Below are 18,888 nucleotides of genomic sequence, written 5' to 3' on the forward strand. Positions count from 1 at the left end.
CCCCACAGCCTGATGTCCACATGTGTACAATATTCCACATCTTCCTACTAGCAGCTGATAGCCCAGTGCACAGCACATCACAGTTCAAAGAAAATCACCAACAAATCTTTACATGAGCAGAGAATACACATTTGGTGTCATGACCCTCACCAAATACAGTAAGCGGGCTTTTCTTCCCCACCTGGATTTGAGCAGAGTCTCAGCGGCTACTCGTACCACGAGGTGTTTAGCTTGAATCAGGTCGTGGCATCGTGGCGGTTGACCCCGACTGAGCCATCCGGTCACTGTACTGCTCTCTCTCGGCGATCCTCTTCCCCATCGTCAGGATCCCCGCCGCTTGGTTCCGGGAGCCTAGCAGCAGCCGGTCGAGGCGGCTCTGCAGGCTGCGCTCGTCTTCGTTGCGTTTGCCCAGCGCGAGGATGCCGGCGGAGGCGTCTCCACCAACGTTCGGCCTGTGAGAGCGGCACAGAACCACGGAGAGGCGACAGGAGCGAGCCGGCCGCCTGCAGCACTCAGACACGCCGTGAGCGTCACAGGCCAGTTGAGACAGCAGCAGCATCAGGACCAGCACCAGGACTTTCTGCTGGGCAACAGAGTCCAGTTACAAAGACATATTATACATGATCGAAAAATAAAAAAAGGCTGAGAAAGAATTCTTTAAGAATTCTTCATCCTTCGTTATGAGTTGTCTTTATGATCCAACAAGTTGCTGTTAGATATTATTGGATGGATAGACACACTTCTATGTATAATGAATGGGAATCACTGAATCTCCAATAAGATGATGCTGACATTTATTAAGAAATATACAAATAAAACCGGAACCTCCAGTCTAAAGACATATTGTAAATTATTATAATAAAATCCTGTGCACAATTATTCATCTCAGCATAAAGGATATGAATCAGTGAACCTCCAATAATATCATACTGACATGTATTCCACATATGCATGCTAAAGCCTTCATCTCTAGTCAAAAGGGATATCACATTAATTAAATCACAGCAATATAACATAATGTTGTGTTTCTTGTTAAGTTCATATCATCAATACTGATTAACCCTCATAATTATATGAGCTTAGTGCCTGAGGAATTTACAAATGTGTCTAGTTTTATAGAAACAGACTCAGAAGAACAATAAGGACCACGTAGCCGAGGCTCATAAAATAAATAACTTAGATTTGAAACAAAGCACAAACAATAGAGACAATAGATATTACTGCTGCAGACTGTTCTGCTTTTTAACTGTATTACAATGGAGGTGAAACTATAACACTGATGACATTACTATATGCACCTATATCACCTCGTCAACGTGTAGCTTCACACGACACCAGTGAATATGATAAGTAAGATTTTTAACAAATGCAACAACTGAATAATTTAATTTAAGTTATTTATTTATTTTGCACAATTAAACAATAAAACCAAATAAAAATCACAACAGAGATAAATAAATATCTCAGTGCAGGAAGAGACAAAAAGCCAACTAGGCTTATTCGTAGCCTCCACCTATATAATATTTAACATTTTACAAAATTACAAACATAAAATGAAAAGAAATGGAATACGCCAAATTGATATAGTCAGCTGCTTATGTCATGGTGAGGATATAAAAACAAATGAATGACCAAAAACAAGAAGCCCACCGTGCATGGCAACTTTAAACACCATGCATTTATGATCTCACTCATCTTTGTCATCATATTCATATCATAAAAACGAGGAGGCTGTTTTACCCGGTTCGACGTGTCCATCCCAGCAGCCTTCTGGAAGTTGGCGGGGAGCCACGGCATCTTCTGGCTTGTGTGAAGGGGAGTCATCTGATCCTCACACCGCCCCGGGGGAAAGATGGTGTCTTTTATATTGTTTGGTGGTGCCCACACCGATGGACGTCATTGGTCAAACGACGTGACCCGATGCCACTAATTCTGCCATTAATTAGCCTCCTGTGGCAGATCATCTCCAAGGCTCTGCTCTGGACCTTTGTTGAACTACAGGTATGTCTTTGTGGCCGCATGCCAAGGGTTTACGAAAACATACCATTATGAAGACGGCTGACGGACGGAAGTCAATTAGCTAATGTGTCCAACCAGGTCGAAAATATCAATATGGAAAAAGCCCTGGCCTTTTCTTCGTGCTAATGCGAGGCTTATTCAAAAGATATGCTAATTAGGTTCTGTCGAACAAAAGGTGCCATACTCACACATCAGGGGCAGTTACGGCTCGCTCCTTCGCTGAGGTATTACTCGTGGTTGATGAATCTGAGCTAAAAATGTTTGAATGGAAAAAAGAGCACACACCGCTGGTCCCAAATGATGCCTTATGGAGCATAAGTAACCATAACAGAATAACAAAATCACTTGAGAAGTATTATCTACTTTCAGATTGTTTTCCTTCTCGCGTCCTCATCTAATTGATATCTGTTGCCATCTCATGGACAACAGGAAGCCTTAAGCTCTAAATAGATAAACTCATTTGCGATGAAATAGTTGGCTTCCATCTCGTTTATTGATAAGAGCGTTTAAGAGAATTAAGATTGCATCATAGTGCATCAAGAGCGATCGATAAAGCTTTCTGAAAGCATTATCGATCGCTGTAGATTTTCTGCGAACGCCGCTTTTAAAACGCTCTAAAGCGTTAATGACGTGAGTCCGAACACGCACTCTCAGTCATCCTCAGAAATCATGTTCAGTAAAATATCCATCAAGGCCGGGATTGACACGTTGATGACAAGGAAGTCAGATGACACATTTAAAATTCTGGTAAATTCCATTTTCATGTATCGCTGTTTGAAAGTCGTGACAGAGAAATGACCACGAGGAGGCGGGATGAACAATGAAGCCGGTTTTAATGGACCACTTAAAGGAGCTCTTACAGAATCCACACTTCACTGGGCAGCGAGACACCTGTTGGGTTGTGGCCTGACCCTCGTGGTGCGGCGCTCACCAGGGATCCCTCGTCCCAGTCCCACATGCACTGGTTGATCTGCACCACGGTTCAACAGGTGCCAAATATCACTGTGTGTGTGGAAGTAATGCTAAAAAAAAAATCAAAATATCAATAGAACTAACAACAATGACTATAATATCAATCATTAATCTGTGTCTGAAGAATTATTATATCAATATATGTTCCCTTCGTACATTTTACATACACTTTACATCTATATTCACTTGAATGTGTGTTTTCGTTGACACGAGTACCGTGTTCCTGTTGACCTTTGACCTCTCAACAGGCAGGGCTGAATATTTGCAGTTGTGATTGGGTGGTGAGCTCCGTCACTAACTGACGTGGGCCAGCTCCACCCTGGGGACCAAAACACCGATTCACGTAACATCACACACACACACACACACACAGCCCCTCGGGGCGGGGGGGACAAGGAGACCCTGTGGGGAGAGTCCATGAACGCTGAAGAATTTAAATCCCGTGGAATGACACTGAAGATGTGTGAGGCTCCTAGTCCAGCTCAGCCTAATCCAGCTCAGCCTAGTCCAGCTCAGCCTAGTTGTGCTCATCCTAGTCCAGCTCAGCCTAGTTGTGCTCAGCCTAGTCCAGCTCAGCCTAATCCAGCTCAGCCTAGTCCAGCTCAGCCTAGTTGTGCTCATCCTAGTCCAGCTCAGCCTAGTCCAGCTCAGCCTAGTTGTGCTCATCCTAGTCGTGCTCAGCCTAGTCGTGCTCAGCCTAGTCCAGCTCAGCCTAGTTGTGCTCAGCCTAGTCGTGCTCAGCCTAGTCCAGCTCAGCCTAGTTGTGCTCAGCCTAGTCGTGCTCAGCCTAGTCCAGCCCAGCCTAGTCCAGCTCAGCCTAGTCGTGCTCAGCCTAGTCCAGCTCAGCCTAGTCCAGCTCAGCCTAGTCCAGCTCAGCCTAGTCCAGCTCAGCCTAGTTGTGCTCATCCTAGTTGTGCTCATCCTAGTCCAGCTCAGCCTAGTTGTGCTCATCCTAGTCCAGCTCAGCCTAGTTGTGCTCATCCTAGTCCAGCTCAGCCTAGTCCAGCTCAGCCTAGTTGTGCTCAGCCTAGTCCAGCTCAGCCTAGTTGTGCTCATCCTAGTCCAGCTCAGCCTAGTCCAGCTCAGCCTAGTTGTGCTCATCCTAGTCGTGCTCAGCCTAGTCCAGCTCAGCCTAGTTGTGCTCAGCCTAGTCGTGCTCAGCCTAGTCCAGCTCAGCCTAGTCCAGCTCAGCCTAGTCGTGCTCAGCCTAGTCCAGCTCAGCCTAGTCCAGCTCAGCCTAGTCCAGCTCAGCCTAGTTGTGCTCATCCTAGTCCAGCTCAGCCTAGTTGTGCTCATCCTAGTCCAGCTCAGCCTAGTTGTGCTCATCCTAGTCCAGCTCAGCCTAGTCCAGCTCAGCCTAGTTGTGCTCAGCCTAGTCCAGCTCAGCCTAATCCAGCTCAGCCTAGTCCAGCTCAGCCTAGTTGTGCTCATCCTAGTCCAGCTCAGCCTAGTTGTCCCTCAGCCTAGTCCAGCTCAGCCTAGTCCAGCTCAGCCTAGCTGTGCTCAGCCTAGTCCAGCTCAGCCTAGTTGTGCTCAGCCTAGTCCAGCTCAGCCTAGTCCAGCTCAGCCTAGTCCAGCTCAGCCTAGTCCAGCTGCTCTACGTTGTGCACTCAAAGTGAAAATGGCCGCCTCTTCGTCAAAAGGAGTGAGTGTTTGCGCTTTGCTTTTCATGGAAGATGGACGAAATGAAGAAGAACTTAAAAATCAAAGACATGCTGAGGAGTGTCTGGAAATGAAAAAGGCAAATTTGTGGCAGAAAATGCCGACGTGAGGTAAAGCCTGTACCCACAGAGCTAGAGTACATCATGGAGGGGCGTGTAACTAGCTCCTCCCAGAGAGAAACAGGGAGATCTAACGAGACACACCAGAGGGTTGTGACCAGCTGTTACCCGTGAGGCTTTTCACAGGAGAGAAGACAGAAGAGACCGACACTTCCCGGCTCAGGTGGAAGATTATCTTTAAAATGCACCGTGGAGCAAAGTAAACTCGCCTTTCCAGTTTTTCATCCCGTTTGGAAATGTGTGATTGAAGTGTGAGGCCTCTCTCTCTTCTCTCTCTCTTCTCCTTCAGCCCTGTGGCCAACTCAAACCTCTCGTCTCAGACTTGTGTCTCGCTTCTAACGCGGCGGGTCTTCCTCGACATCATCATTTCTCTAATCCTCTCAGCCAGTTCCTCCAACTGCTTTCCTTCGACACCTTTCTCCGTCTCTCCGTCTCTCTCTGGGTAGGTTTCTCTGTGGGCACAGGCTGTGGGTCAGCAGGATCCGGCGGGGTCGCCACCGACCGGCCCTTTCTCGGGGACGGCGTCCGGAGCTCCCGCCGCCCTCTGCTGCTGGCTCTGGAACTGGAGCTGGAGCTGGGTTAGGGCCGGGGGTTGGGTGTAGGCCGGGGGTTTTGAAACAGTTTGGACCAGAGGGAGAGCTGGTGGCTGAGGATGCTGCTGGGGAAGCGGATGGAGATAGGCCTGAGGTGCTGCCTGTGGGTGGGGCTGGGTTTGTGGCGGAGGCTGTGTGGCGGAGGCTGTGGGTGGGGCTTGGCCTGAGGCTGCTGCTGGATCTGGACCTGCTGCTGCGGCTGGTGATGAGGGTGGAGCGGTGGGGAAGCTGCTCCATTCTTACTGAGGCCAGAGGACTGAGCTGCACAGTGGATCTGACGCACGGTGTCCAGAGCCTCGCTCTTAGCGCGCTTCAGCAGGTCTGCCTGGCCCTGAGGTAGAGAGAGAGAGAGACAGAGCGAGAGAGAGAGAGACAGAGAGACAGAGAGAGAGAGACAGAGACAGGGAGAGAGAGAGAGGCAGAGAGCGAGAGAGACAGAGAGAGAGAGAGAGAGAGAGAGACAGAGAGACAGAGAGAGACAGAGAGAGAGAGAGAGGTCGCTTCGTTAACGCTGGGTGACAAAAACAGGAGGGCGCGTCTTTGATATCCTTTCCCTTAGGGCGGCTTCATCGTACTGTCTACCTGAGTTACATCTAGACCTGTGATACATTTTCTTTCTGGGTCTCTTTAGAAAAAGATATTTAAATATTTTAATTAAAATCCAATTAAAAAAGGGAGTACAGTTAGGTCAAAGTTGTATAGGAATACCTTTTCCTTCGTGCACTGACATAAAACATGCGCAGGGGGGCAGTATAGAGCCGTCAGCTGGTCGCCAGTCACACTGTTTCTCTCAGATGGTGAATCGTGCTGACATGTGGTAATAATGCTACATTGCATGTCTGCTCTTTATTTGAGAGCACCCCAGAGACAAATCCCTGCCATGTGTGGAGGAAGTGGTCAGGCCGGCTGCTTTACAGCACTGTCAAGCCAATCCGGGGCCACCGCCGCCGCCGGGGAAATGTGGTCCAGGCGGTTGTATGTGTGCGAGAGACAGAGGGGCTTCTTGTGAACTGGCACAAAAAAACAACACAGGACATCAGACCACATGTTTTTTTAAGAACTCGCTCCACATCTAGAGTATTTAAATCCTTGTCTCGTCCCCTCAGGCCTTGCAGCCTTGCCCCCCCCCCCGTCTCTTTGTTTACTCCACCTTCCCGCCAACATCTGTTTGCAAACAGGTTGAAAGCAGTTCTCACGGGTGATCGGTCTGTTTTCCTTCCCGCTGAACTTGTGTCTGACCCGATGTGACAGCTCGTTAACTTAACGTCCCTTTTAAGACGCACAGAATGACCCCTCTCTGCAGCGGTCTGCAGAGCACTGTAAATAGCAAAGGGCTCCTGTTCTGAAGGCATGCGGTCACCAACGCTTTACAGGTGATGATGATAGGCTGCAAGTGGGTTTTTACCTGAGCCGCTCCGGCACGCACAACGCGGGCATGAATAAGTCATATTTAAAAAAAAAAGGGGAAATGAAGAAAAACAATCTGGAGATTATGTAAATCGTGACTCACCATGCATAAAATATGACAGTGAGAAGACTGCTGTGTGCTGCCAGAGCTAAATCACGACGCCACTCGTATTCGGGTACATTCACCAGCTGGCCTGAAGCTGTCCACGGGGGGGCTGAGCCCGGACAAGGGCCGCCACCAAATCCCACCATTACACCCTCATTAGATTCTCTCCTAATCTCCGACTTGTTTTTCAAAATCAGTCCAAAGCCTTAATATACATTGGACACTCAATAACAGCATTTATTGTGTATCCTCTAATCCTGTATATGTATGCATGAATGCATGCATGTATGGATGTATGCATGTATGGATGTATGTATGCATGTATGCATGCATGCATGCATGTATGTATGAATGTGTGTATGCATGTATGCATGTATGGGTGTTTGCATGTATGTATGCATGTATGTGTGCATGTATGTATGTATGGATGGATGTATGTATGTATGCATGTATGGATGTATGCATGTATGGATGTATGCATGTATGGATGTATGTATGCATGTATGTATGCATGTATGGATCTATGCATGTATGTATGCATGTATGGATGTATGTATGCATGTATGGGTGTTTGCATGTATGTATGCATGTATGTATGCATGTGTGCATGTATGCATGTATGGATGTATGTATGCATGTATGCATGTATGCATGTATGGATGTATGCATGTATGCATGTATGGGTGGATGTATGCATGTATGGATGTATGCATGTCTGGATGTATGTATGCATGTGTGCATGCATGTACGTATGTATGCATGTATTTATGTATGTATGCATGTATATATGTATGCATGTATGTATGCAGTCATGTATGTATGCAGTCATGTATAAATGCATACATGCATGTATGCATTTATGTATGTATTTATGCATGCATGTATGTATTTTAAATACATGTTGTTACTGTTATTCTCTCTGGCATGTTTATCGTGTCTTTGAGTAACTTTTACATTGCTATACAAATTAAATGCATTACTATTGTTATTATTATTATTATAATATTGTCATAGGGTTGTTGACCTAGCTCGAGATAGCTATCTGACAGCGGAGCACAAGCAGGATTGAGAGCATCTCCACGTCATCTCTGGACTCTGAGTTCCCACTGGAACCATCGTGTATAGGACAAAACAAATCTGCGAGCCCAAGAGTGTAACCACATAAAACGAGTTCTGGCGAGACAAAAGGGGGCCGGAGCTTTGATGGAAGAGCTACTTTAGCAGGGAGTTGATTAGTTACGTAATACAATACCTCAAACAACAGTTAATTACATTAGAAACTACAATGGGGAGAGATTTGGTAGGCAACAAGAATCCACATGTTTTTGGAGCATGTGCCTTTCTTCTTCTTCTAAAAAAAATGTCTCTCTGGCTTTGCTTTGCTCGTGGCGTTGAGGTACGCCGAGTGACAGGGCGGTCTCCCTCGTCGGAAAAGGCAAATAGACTCATTCGCCGTGACACCTCTGATCTGAAAATCAAAGTCATGTTGAGCACGACTTCTTCCTCTCACAGCTTCCAGGCCAGCTGAGCATCAGCGTGTTTGCATAAGGGGCCCGTGGGGCTCGGCGCCACCAGAGGGCGCTGTTGTACAGGAGAAAGTTAGAGGCAACGCTATCGGCTAACTCAACGTTGTCAACTTCATACCATTTTTGCAATTCTTCATCATATTGTGAATTAAATGTTTGCGTAACTACAGTAGTGATGACTCGTGTGGATTATTTAACTATAATACGAACTGAAAATTAAAGGTTTAGGACCATATTGACCAGATAATTTAATCATATCTCAATAAAACAATTACAAGACAAATGTGGTTACCATTGCCACGCTGAACCCGATTTTAAGGGCATTCAGCAACTATTTAAAACTATCTTTCGGATCTCATGTTCAATGTTTACGAGGATGAGTTTGCTCAACAGATGACAAATGCACCGTCCGTTGCTGGTCGCGAGTCGGCTATTCGTTGTCCTTTGTTGGTCCTATATGTTGTCACGGTAACGCGTGTCATCAGATATTCATTGTGTGATTTTTAGAAGACACTTTTGGCTGGAATTATGTCATCACTGCTGTTGGTGATGCATTGGTCACAGCAATCGCAGCGTCTTCCCTTTCTCACTCGCACACATGCTGTGAGAGTATGGTTCCACGTGATGTGTCCGTGGAATATTTGGATTGCGTTATCGAAATTTGCTCGTGTGAATATTGTGTGGCCCCGATGAAAATGTCCATACCAACGCTGCTGAGGATCTGGAGAGGATGGCAGGTGAAAGAACTGGAATGGCTGCCAGCCTTGGCAAACATGCACCAGGCTCTCACCAAATGTTCAGTATGAGACACAGCTTACAACTGAAGAATAGGAGGAGGAGGAGGAGGAGGAGGAGGAGGAGGAGGAGGAGGAAGTGAGCACGCCAAGATGCTTTCACATTGAGAATGGGGCTCATGAAAGAAATGAGAGGACTGGGGAAGGACGGCGGAGGGAAGTGTGTGTTGGGAGAGACGAGAGGAGTTCAGGGTGTGCGGGAAAGAAATGGATAATGTTTGGCTGTCAACCTGTTCTGCTATTTAAGCACAAGAGTTTCCAAATTCCATGTGCCACGAAGCTTAATTCAGATTAATCTAGCTGTTGTACACACGGCTGCTGCATTCGAAAAATAACACAAATACGTTGAGCCCGGTGTATTACTGCTGCAGCGTTATTAAACGCTTTGTCGGATAAGCAATGAGTCAAAGCAGGAACAGTGTTGATAAAGAATTGATCATTGAGGTTATTTTACAACCCGGTTGTTTTCAGTGCTCTAAATGGGAGGTGTTGCTGCTTTTAATATTAACCATTTTATACCAGAGTACATTAAATCTGTTAAGAAAACAAATAATCTAAAGCTGTGGCATTCACTCCCGAGTACTCTTAATTCTTCCGTTTTCTCCCGTTTTTTAAACAAAACTATGAATAAGTTAATTGCTAAACTATTCATCGTTAGTGAAACTAATACTTAGTTACAATGTTACATTGCTATCTTCCGATCTGAGAAGGAAAAGAAGGAAAAGGAAAAGAAGAATCACGCAATCAAACATCGACCTAACCTGACACTCAGGCAAAAGGCTCAGCGGAGGGAGCTGCTTCACTCAATACTAAATGATTTCAGGGTGACGAGATGAGATAAAAATATCCCGGCTGCTCTGTCCTTTCCTTTGCTCAGCAGGCCCACTGTGCGGAGCGGCATGTGAGCAGCATGTGGTGCTTTATCAGCTCTGGAGTTATCATCACAGCCTCAAATAGAAGCCGTGAGACGAGGCCGCTGGGCCAGCGGATCTCCCGGGACACGAGGCCGGTGGAGACAAGAAGGCATCATCTTCAGGGCATGGCCAAGGGAGCCGATGCGCCCTTATGAGGAACACTTGTGTGTTGTGTGTGTGTGTGTGTGTCTACACACAAGTGTGAACAATCCTATCACGTCTTATCAAGATAGTTGCGTAAGCAAATACATAAAACGGTGTTTGGAATCAACCGCAGTTCATTAAGAGATGAGACGGGATTAGAGATTATCCCATTATCCCGGCAGCAGAATCTGGGATTGCCTTTCCAGCTAATTAAAGCCTCCTCGATAATCTCCCGTGTTGACATCGATCAAAGGTGTTGACTTGACTCAAACTGGAGGTGTGTATGAGTATTAGCACTATAAGGGTATTTGCTGTGCTCCGTCCATCTCACCTTGAGGACCGTGATGTTCCAGGCGTAGCTCTCCATGGCCTTCTGGAGTTTGCGGCCTTTCAGACCTTCCTTTGCTCCAATGCGGTGCAGATCCTCATGGAAGTCCAGACCTGCACACACACACACACACACACACACACACACACACACACACACATGACACGTGGATTAGAATATCAAATGAAAGTGTAAATCAATTTATATCATTAAAAGCCCAAAACAGAACTGCAATGCAAAAATGACTACTCAGAAAGTATCGTCTGTCTAAAGTCAGGACACTAAACACAAAACTTCAACCTAATTAAAGAATTTGGCTGAATTCGTCTCGCTCCGTTGAGAGTTGTTGACAGCTGCTGTGTGTTGTGTATCATATTTGTATGCAGGGACACACTGGGACTGAAAATTGGGACGAAGAGGCCTCTCATGCGACTGACCAGAGGGCGCTGGCCGGACACCTTCTGGCAGTACGCTTCAAACTCACTGTTATTGTGGTATGGAAAATATTCTGATGATGCTTCGGTTCAAATACATGCCGTATCTCCCAATGAATTATTGAAATTATTGCATAGGCCAAGTCAGGCAAGCTGAAAATAAGAAAACGTATGTCCGGTTCAGCCTGGCGAGGATGAGCCTAACTGTACCCGACTGTATGTACGCTGAAGTGTTCATGTGCACAATATGAACATGGATATCTCTACATGTACCTATATATACAGGAAGGGATGCGTCGATATGCATTTGCACATCTACTGTGTAACATGAGGAGGTAACCAGAGCACAACACTATTTAATGAGTATTGGAGCTACAGACGCATACGTCCGACAGAAGTGGCCATTCTCCAGATATTTATTAGATTTGAACATCAAAGTAACTTTTTGTACTTGTTCTTTTATTCACGTTTTCACGGTGAAAAAGCCTGCGGATCAAAAGTCAGCACATTAATGTCTGTACGGCCGTCGGCCAGACGCAGCGCTCCTGATCAGGGTCAAATGGAGGGATTCAGCCCACGCAGACCATCTCTAATCCTCTGGGCTTTAGGAACAAACTCCTCCCGAAGCTCAGCCGACGGACTCATGCCACTCCAGCTTTGATTAACTGATCAAAAGAAGCCCATCATCCCTCCTCCTTCATTCTTTAGTTCTCTGCCTCTGCAGTGGCGAGGAGCCAGAGACAACACCTCGACTGTTGGCAAGAGAAGTCTTGAACTAAAATGACTTTTTGTTGAAAGGCGGGGGAAATGACCTCAGCCCCCGTGGCAGCCTTACTGTTTGATGAAAAAAAGGTCTAGACATCGTGTCACCGAGGGAAAAGATAAACATAGCCATTGCATTTAGAATAAAAGAAGCTCAAGTGGAAGTTCAGTCAGAAAGACGCTCTCTACACTCCAGTTCATTTATAATAATAATCTCAGTCTCTAATTTTCCTTTTGATTACTCCATCAGTTGATTGGGGGCGTGTATTCTAAATGAACCAATCAGTTTCCTTAAGATAATCACATCGTTGTTGTCAAACACACAAGTGTCTCCTGATGTAATTGGTTTCATTAACACATGCTCCACTACAATATGCACGAGAAAAGTATCCAGTCATGAAGTTAAATTATCCTGATTTATGCATCAAGGCTAGAAATACACAAATATATCCCCGCCTCCTCGTCTGAGTCAACGCACCAAGGTCAGTTTGGAAAAAACATTTAAATATTTAACTGTACGACAAATCCCTGTCTTACAAACTCGTCTTTTAGGTTACGACTTTACTCGCGTCATCTGAACTAAATACTAAGTATTTATGTTTTTTCACCACACCAAACATATGCAAATGTAAATCCAGCATTTACATAATTGTATGTTTGACACAAAATAATCTGCAGCACCCTTAAAACAGATCAAGAGGTCAAGAGGTACAAGCAGACCACATGATCTCTGGCCTTCAGTGCACATCAGCTCTGGAGCCCTGTTGATCTTTAACTTCCATATAATTGGAGATGTAGAGCCTTTCCAGAATATCTCTTTCAAAGCCTGAGAGTTGTGTGAACAGGGTTTAGGGCTGATTGGATCTTCTAATCTGGTGTCGTTAACGGGCTGCTGCTGGTGCCGAGCCGAGCCGAGGAGATCGCAGGACTCGGGGAGAGACGCAGACAGGAAGCCCAATAAGAGACGCAATTAGCTGCAGGCGGCCCGTCGCAACACAGCCTCTTCGAGCATTTAATATCCCAATTATTAAGCATTTCCTTCCCCCAACAGTCACACAGAGGATGCTCCTTATTGTCACTTGAACTAATCACAATAAAGGAAATGTGGCCCCGTGGCGCACTCTGACGAGACGGGGATCTTCTGCTTCGCTTCTCGACTGGAAAGAGAAAGAGGGAAATCGGCGCTCCGCTCGACAGGAGGACCGAGGGGACGTATACACGTCTTCTCTGAGTCGACGAAGACACGCGGCTCGGCGAAGGCTTCCAGTCTCCGCAGGGAACAGAAAGTCTTGTTTTTGTTGCCTTTGTAATGGGGTACTGCAGCAGCAGCTCTTAATACACATGCACAGAGAGGGAGACAGCCTGAACAGAGAGAATACAATCACACAGAATGATAGAAAAAGGGGGTTATTGGGAGAAAAATAAAGACCGGTCCGGTTATTATAAATGTATCAAGTCACACTAACTGCAGAGGCCTGGCAGAATATCGTCATTGCAAATAGGGCAGGGGGAAACAATGACAGAACAAAGACAGGGGTGATGAAGGGAAGGAGGTGTCTTTATCCCTCGGATTTCTATGGCTATGGAGTCCACATGGAGTGAAACCATGCCAACACAATTGCAGCGGTCAGAGAGGAAAAAGTCTAAAAATAAAAATGCACGGTCAGCTTAAAAACTCACACTGCGAGTTTGCACCCGCTCAAGGCGGGATGTCGGGCTGCACTCATCGATTTACATATGTTATCGTGTTCTGGGCGACTCATAGAAAGGTACTCTAGCTTTAACCGATCGAATTGTGTTGAAATCAAATCCAAAAGTGATATAAAATATTCAGGCGTCTTGCTCTTGCTGCGAGACTGCATACGGTCGACATATCTGTCTCTGCTCTCTCGGAGTGCTGCGCTCTCAAACTGCTAGTCATCCAAACTGATCGAATCATATGGGCGGAGAATCCGGGAGAGCGGCTCGACCCATCGTGAGGAATAAAATGATCCTCTTATCAATCGTGCTGTTTCCTTGAGTTTGAACATTTCTCGGCGAGCTTGAAACGTGGTGATAATGTCCTTCCGGAAGCTGTGGAGCAGTGGCCATAGGAGAGTGTGAGTTGTTCCCGCCATACACAAACAGATTAGACATGCGTGCAGGCACATAAACCAGTAAACACACACACACACACACACACACACACACATACACACACAGGGGAGGTGGCAGAGTGTGCGTCCCAGCTGTCTATCTGGTACCCCATTAGCTGGGTGTGTGAGATGGCGAGCCATCAATAATGCCCTGGGGGGGCATCGTCCAGCGCCTCTCCATCCTCATCAACACGTCAGTTTCACAGCCCAAATTAAACTGATTATCTGCAATAATGACTGGGCATAAACTGAACGCAGGAAGGAGAGAGGAGAGGAGGGGAGGAGCGAAGGAGCGAAGGAAGAGCCATCGTAACCCAAGACTCAACGTTTCTCATCGCTTACTGGATGAGTGGGAAACGGCCGGCGTGAGACTCATTCCACGGTGCTTTAATATAAATTAAAAAAGCCAATTTAGGAGGTTAGAGGTTAGTTGAGGTCGCTCACTTCAGGCCGCAGCCTTGTGACTGAGGCTTTGTCGGGAAGCAATTTGCTGATGAGCAGAGCACACTTTTAATGGCCCGAGGGCAAACGTGTCAGATCCAATTAAAAGCCTTTCATTATTTTTAGGCACAGCCCGCACGCACACACACACACACACACACACACACACACACACACACACACACACACACACACACACACACACACACACACACACACACACACACACACACACACACACACACACACACACACACACACAGACCCACACACCCTAACCCAAATGATCTCCTCGATGCTCACGGCCTGTCCTGTTTTTCCACTCGGCACACAGCCGTGACGCCAACGTTGTGCCTCGGGGCTTCCGGATCGATCAAAAGGGACAAAAAAACACATCAACTCCAGGCTCATCCACCATTTGAAGCTCTTGGTATTCTCTGTTTTCAAGCTGCTGCTATTGTGGCGCTCAGTCGCTACCCGATCACATGGCTTGTGAGGCGGCTCCTGAAGGGACATCCAGTGGTGTGAGGCTATCAAAAGAGGTAGAGTCATGCTTTGCCAGTTATTACTATGCAGATGACGCATTTTGTTGGATTCATGAGTTCATCCAAATGTCCTCCGTGGTTCTTCTTTTGCTCTCTCTCTCTCTCTCTTTTTCTCTCTCTATAAAATGCTTATAATATATATATATATAACTGCGACACATGATAAACAAGAGAAAGATGACAGAAAGAGGGAGAACGTCCATTAATGGAGAATGTGTAGTACCAGGTGAGTCTAGGTGAGTCTAGGTGAGTACAGGTGAGTACATACAGGTGAGTACAGGTGAGTACATACAGGTTAGTACAGGTGAGTACATACAGGTTAGTACAGGTGAGTCTAGGTGAGTACAGGTGAGTACATACAGGTTAGTACAGATGAGTACATACAGGTTATTACAGGTGAGTCTAGGTGAGTACAGGTGAGTACATAGAGGTTAGTACAGATGAGTACATACAGGTTATTACAGGTGAGTCTAGGTGAGTACAGGTGAGTACATAGAGGTTAGTACAGATGAGTACATACAGGTTAGTACAGGTGAGTCTAGGTGAGTACAGGTGAGTACATAGAGGTTAGTACAGGTGAGTCTAGGTGAGTACAGGTGAGTACAGCATTTCATGAGATCCCCTGAAGATCAGAGAGAAGTCGCTCAGCCCTCTCAATGTGTCACATATTCAACACGATGAACGTTCAAACACATTTTAAAGCTGAAGCTCCTGCGTTATGTCGACGCAGTTAATTTACCGTTTGCACTAAACCGTAAACACAGTAGAATTGTCAGTGTCACTTTAACACTAAAAGAGGACATTTCAACACTCAGCCAGTGAACATATGGTCCCTTATCTTTAGAGTGTTAAAGTAAAACTGAACATAGTGTTAACATCTGGTGAGAGTTATTATTTTACTCTACACTGAGAAGTGTTTTTGATTCACACGAGTTACATTTCATTTAGCCGACACTTAAATCCAAATCGACTTACAATCATGTTACATTCATACACCGTAGACACAGTGATTCAGGGTTAAGTGTCTTGCTCAAGGACACATGGACTAGGGCAGGGATTGAACAGGCATGTGATGAAACTCAATTTGAAAGGAGAAGGAGGGGGCGGAGCTTTCCAGAGTAACAGTGAACGATGTCATCCTCACTGGGGGTTTTACTCTGGCTCTAGTTGTGATGGCTCTGACAGTAAATTCACTTTAACCCTCCTGTGACCTTCACATTTACTAACATATTTTACCCTCGGGGTCAATTTGATCCCAGCAATTAAAACCTCCAGAAAATTATTAGAATTAATATTGTTTCCCAAGTTTAAGTGTGAGGTACTTTATGTTTGTTTGTTGACTACCTAAATAGCCCTTTAAATATATAAAAAAGTTGATATTTCTTATATGTTTGACACAGTGAAAAACAGCCTGGGGTCAAATTGACCCCAAGGAACACCGACATTAAACATTGAATGGGGTCAAATTGACCCGAAAGGTAATAGGAGGGTTAACCCACTATATTTTACACAGACATATTTAATCTGAATATGTACACCAACGCTGTGCACTATTTATTCTTGCTAGTGTTGTAATAACTCTGAAACAGTCATTATACTCTAACACTGAATTTTTTACATTGGGGAATTTACCGTGAACCAGATTTCAAACTCGATGAACCATTATGAAAGAATTCTGCATATTCGTGACCAAAAGCAGCCGACAGACAGCCGACAGCGACCTGATGAGACAGGAAGCAGATTGAGGGGATAACGAGCTGAGGCTGCATTAATATCAGAGAGCAATTACTTTATTAACGAGCAGGGAGATTATTAAAGCAGATCTGAAAATGGTGACTTTAGTCGACAGTATCAAAAGTCATAATTTCCCCATCATGAATTTCTCTTATCTTGAATCTATTCAGTTCATTGCCAACACAGATCCCCATTGATATTTGCTTCTGTAATTATGAATGTACAACATGGTTCTGAATGACCTTACTGAACATTCCCGTAGGAAAACAAGGTTTGATTTTCATTAAAAGTTTAGAATAGTTATTCCTAACTTTTAATTAATAAAAAAAAGATATTATATATATATTTGTTTTCATTTTTTCATTTATTTTTTTAACACAAGAAGCTCAGTAATTGGATTCTTGGAAACCGTGCTGGTGCATCTTTTTCTCTGGCGGTCTGTTGGAGAACCACGGCATGCTAGAGAAAGAGCTGCTACATCGTGACACTCAGCCTCGCACATCGAAGCAGCAACTACGCCGCTCCTCTGTAAACAGGGACGAGCAGAAAGGGCCGTTACGAACATTTAAGATTGGTGGCGGTTTGGATTGAGGCGTGTGTGTGTGTGTGTGTGTGTGTGCGCGCTGGGGGCAGGGGAGTGGGCGATAGGGAAAGTGCTATGTTTAGCATGCAGCTGAGGCCCCTCCAACCCTCCGCCTCATTGTGTCGTTCTTGCATAATGCTGCACTTGCATTTAACAACCTTGTCACTCCAAATTTAAGAATTGCCCCATTTTCACTTCAATTTGATTTTTTTTAGGATTACATGCTCTTTGAGAAAATGCTTCAACCCCATTGGGCTTTTGAAGACCTTTGGAAAATGAATTTCTTTGAACAATCGTGTCTGCTAGGCACAAAAAAAGGTTGATTTTCTTCCCGTGGCTCTTAAAAATGTCTCATTTTTCTCCCGACGTGACTGCAGCAGTAAGCCGAGCGTCAGCCTCGTGCATCCAGCTCCTGCACTGCTGCTGTGAGAGAGAGGCTGCGGCTGTGTGGGGTTGAAGATCTGCTTAACTCTGCAGTCATCGCCTTTGAAGATGCTCGCAGCTCTGGGGGCTGGGGAGCCTCAGAGCCAGGGGAGAACTCTGCGATTGAAGCCCCAGCGTTCAACTTACATCTCTGGGTAATTGTGCCACACGGATATCGGCTCGGCGTGTTGTGGAAGGGGGAGAGCGAAGCATATGGCCTCCTCAGCGTGACACCTGGGAGTAATGCTGGGCATAGCGGGCTTCAATTGACTTATCAGCCTGAGGATATTGGGTTGGCATTAGCCAGTGAGTTAGCATTGCCTTCCTACTTTGTGTTCCTCTGACACAACAACACACAAACAACACGTGTTGACACCAGCCATTACAGAAACGACAACAAGCCAGAATCTGGAGGTTGCGTGTTAGTCACAGTTATGTCGTTGCCTACGGAAAAGAATGGGGAGGTATGAACATGCAAAGGGAAGACGTCAGTATTCAAACTATGCGCTCTGGTTCGAGGAGCTCCTCAGCAGAGGCACGGCCGCGTCGCAGAGAAGGAACGCAGATGAGGAACAATTAGTGCTGGAAGGGGAAGACGAGCCACGGGAGTTCTTGATTCGAAGCACATTCTCTCCTCACTCTCACTCGGCTGAATTGAATCCCTAACAGGGTGCTCTGCGTTGCAGTCCCTCTGACCTGACATCACCGACACGCTCCTGCTCTCCTCCCATGTGGACGTGCTCTGTCCTCTCTCCGCTGCAGCCTTTTGTTCGGCGGGCTGAGTGTTTTCACCGGCCCACCGACGTGACCCCGACTCGCCGCTGACTCGCCGACGACGGAGATGCCGCAGCAGCAGCCGGACGCACTACGCTCATTTTATTAGGCGGGAGGACACGACACACACGAAGCGTTCGAAGGATGCAGTTGCACCTTCTCACGGCGCACGGGCGGAAAAACATTCTTCTCCTCAAACGAACGTGTGTTGCTTTGTTTCTCTTATTAAAATTCAAAATACAGCGCACAGTGCGGTCATTTCATTCGTGTCTGAGAACAGCTCGGACTGCACATCCAGTCGTGCTCCGCGGTGCGGACGAGGTAGAGGACGGACCGGAGCGGTGAACTCCTCCCATAATGCAGCTCACCTGCCCGCTGTGCTTGTGTGAGCTTGGAGTGGACGACGTCGGCCGAGTCGATCAGCGTTCTGCTGGTTTGGATCATCTAGAAGACAAAGAAGACGTGCACTTAAC

At 46.1% G+C, this 18,888-nt stretch overlaps 2 protein-coding genes across 2 annotated transcripts in view; both read right to left on the reverse strand.

The window, feature by feature from the left end:
• Positions 1 to 226: 226 nt before the first annotated feature.
• Positions 227 to 1,824, reverse strand: hcrt (hypocretin (orexin) neuropeptide precursor). Its single transcript, XM_056406352.1, has 2 exons — positions 1,741 to 1,824; positions 227 to 580 (listed from the first exon to the last, which is right to left on the reverse strand). Exons 1-2 carry the CDS (start codon positions 1,822 to 1,824, stop codon positions 227 to 229), a joined length of 438 nt encoding a protein of 145 aa, XP_056262327.1.
• A 2,371-nt stretch (positions 1,825 to 4,195) lies between these two features.
• plcl5 (phospholipase C like 5) overlaps positions 4,196 to 18,888 on the reverse strand; it is a 79,403-nt gene continuing 64,710 nt past the window's right edge. The window contains 4 exon segments of the mRNA XM_056406348.1: positions 4,196 to 5,501; positions 5,504 to 5,696; positions 10,588 to 10,697; positions 18,784 to 18,859. Coding sequence (XP_056262323.1) covers positions 5,245 to 5,501; positions 5,504 to 5,696; positions 10,588 to 10,697; positions 18,784 to 18,859 — 636 coding nt within the window. The 3' untranslated portion in view covers positions 4,196 to 5,244.

The sequence above is a fragment of the Pseudoliparis swirei genome, chromosome 23 (assembly GCF_029220125.1).
Source record: "Pseudoliparis swirei isolate HS2019 ecotype Mariana Trench chromosome 23, NWPU_hadal_v1, whole genome shotgun sequence".
In the NCBI taxonomy this organism is placed as follows: domain Eukaryota; kingdom Metazoa; phylum Chordata; class Actinopteri; order Perciformes; family Liparidae; genus Pseudoliparis; species Pseudoliparis swirei.

Coding starts and splice junctions, on each gene's coding strand:
- hcrt (XM_056406352.1), bottom strand. CDS start 1,824: ATGACTCCCCTTCACACAAGCCAGAAGATGCCGTGGCTCCCCGCCAAC. Junction 581..1,740: donor GGATGGACACGTCGAACCGG/GTAAAACAGCCT, acceptor GTTGCCCAGCAG/AAAGTCCTGGTGCTGGTCCT.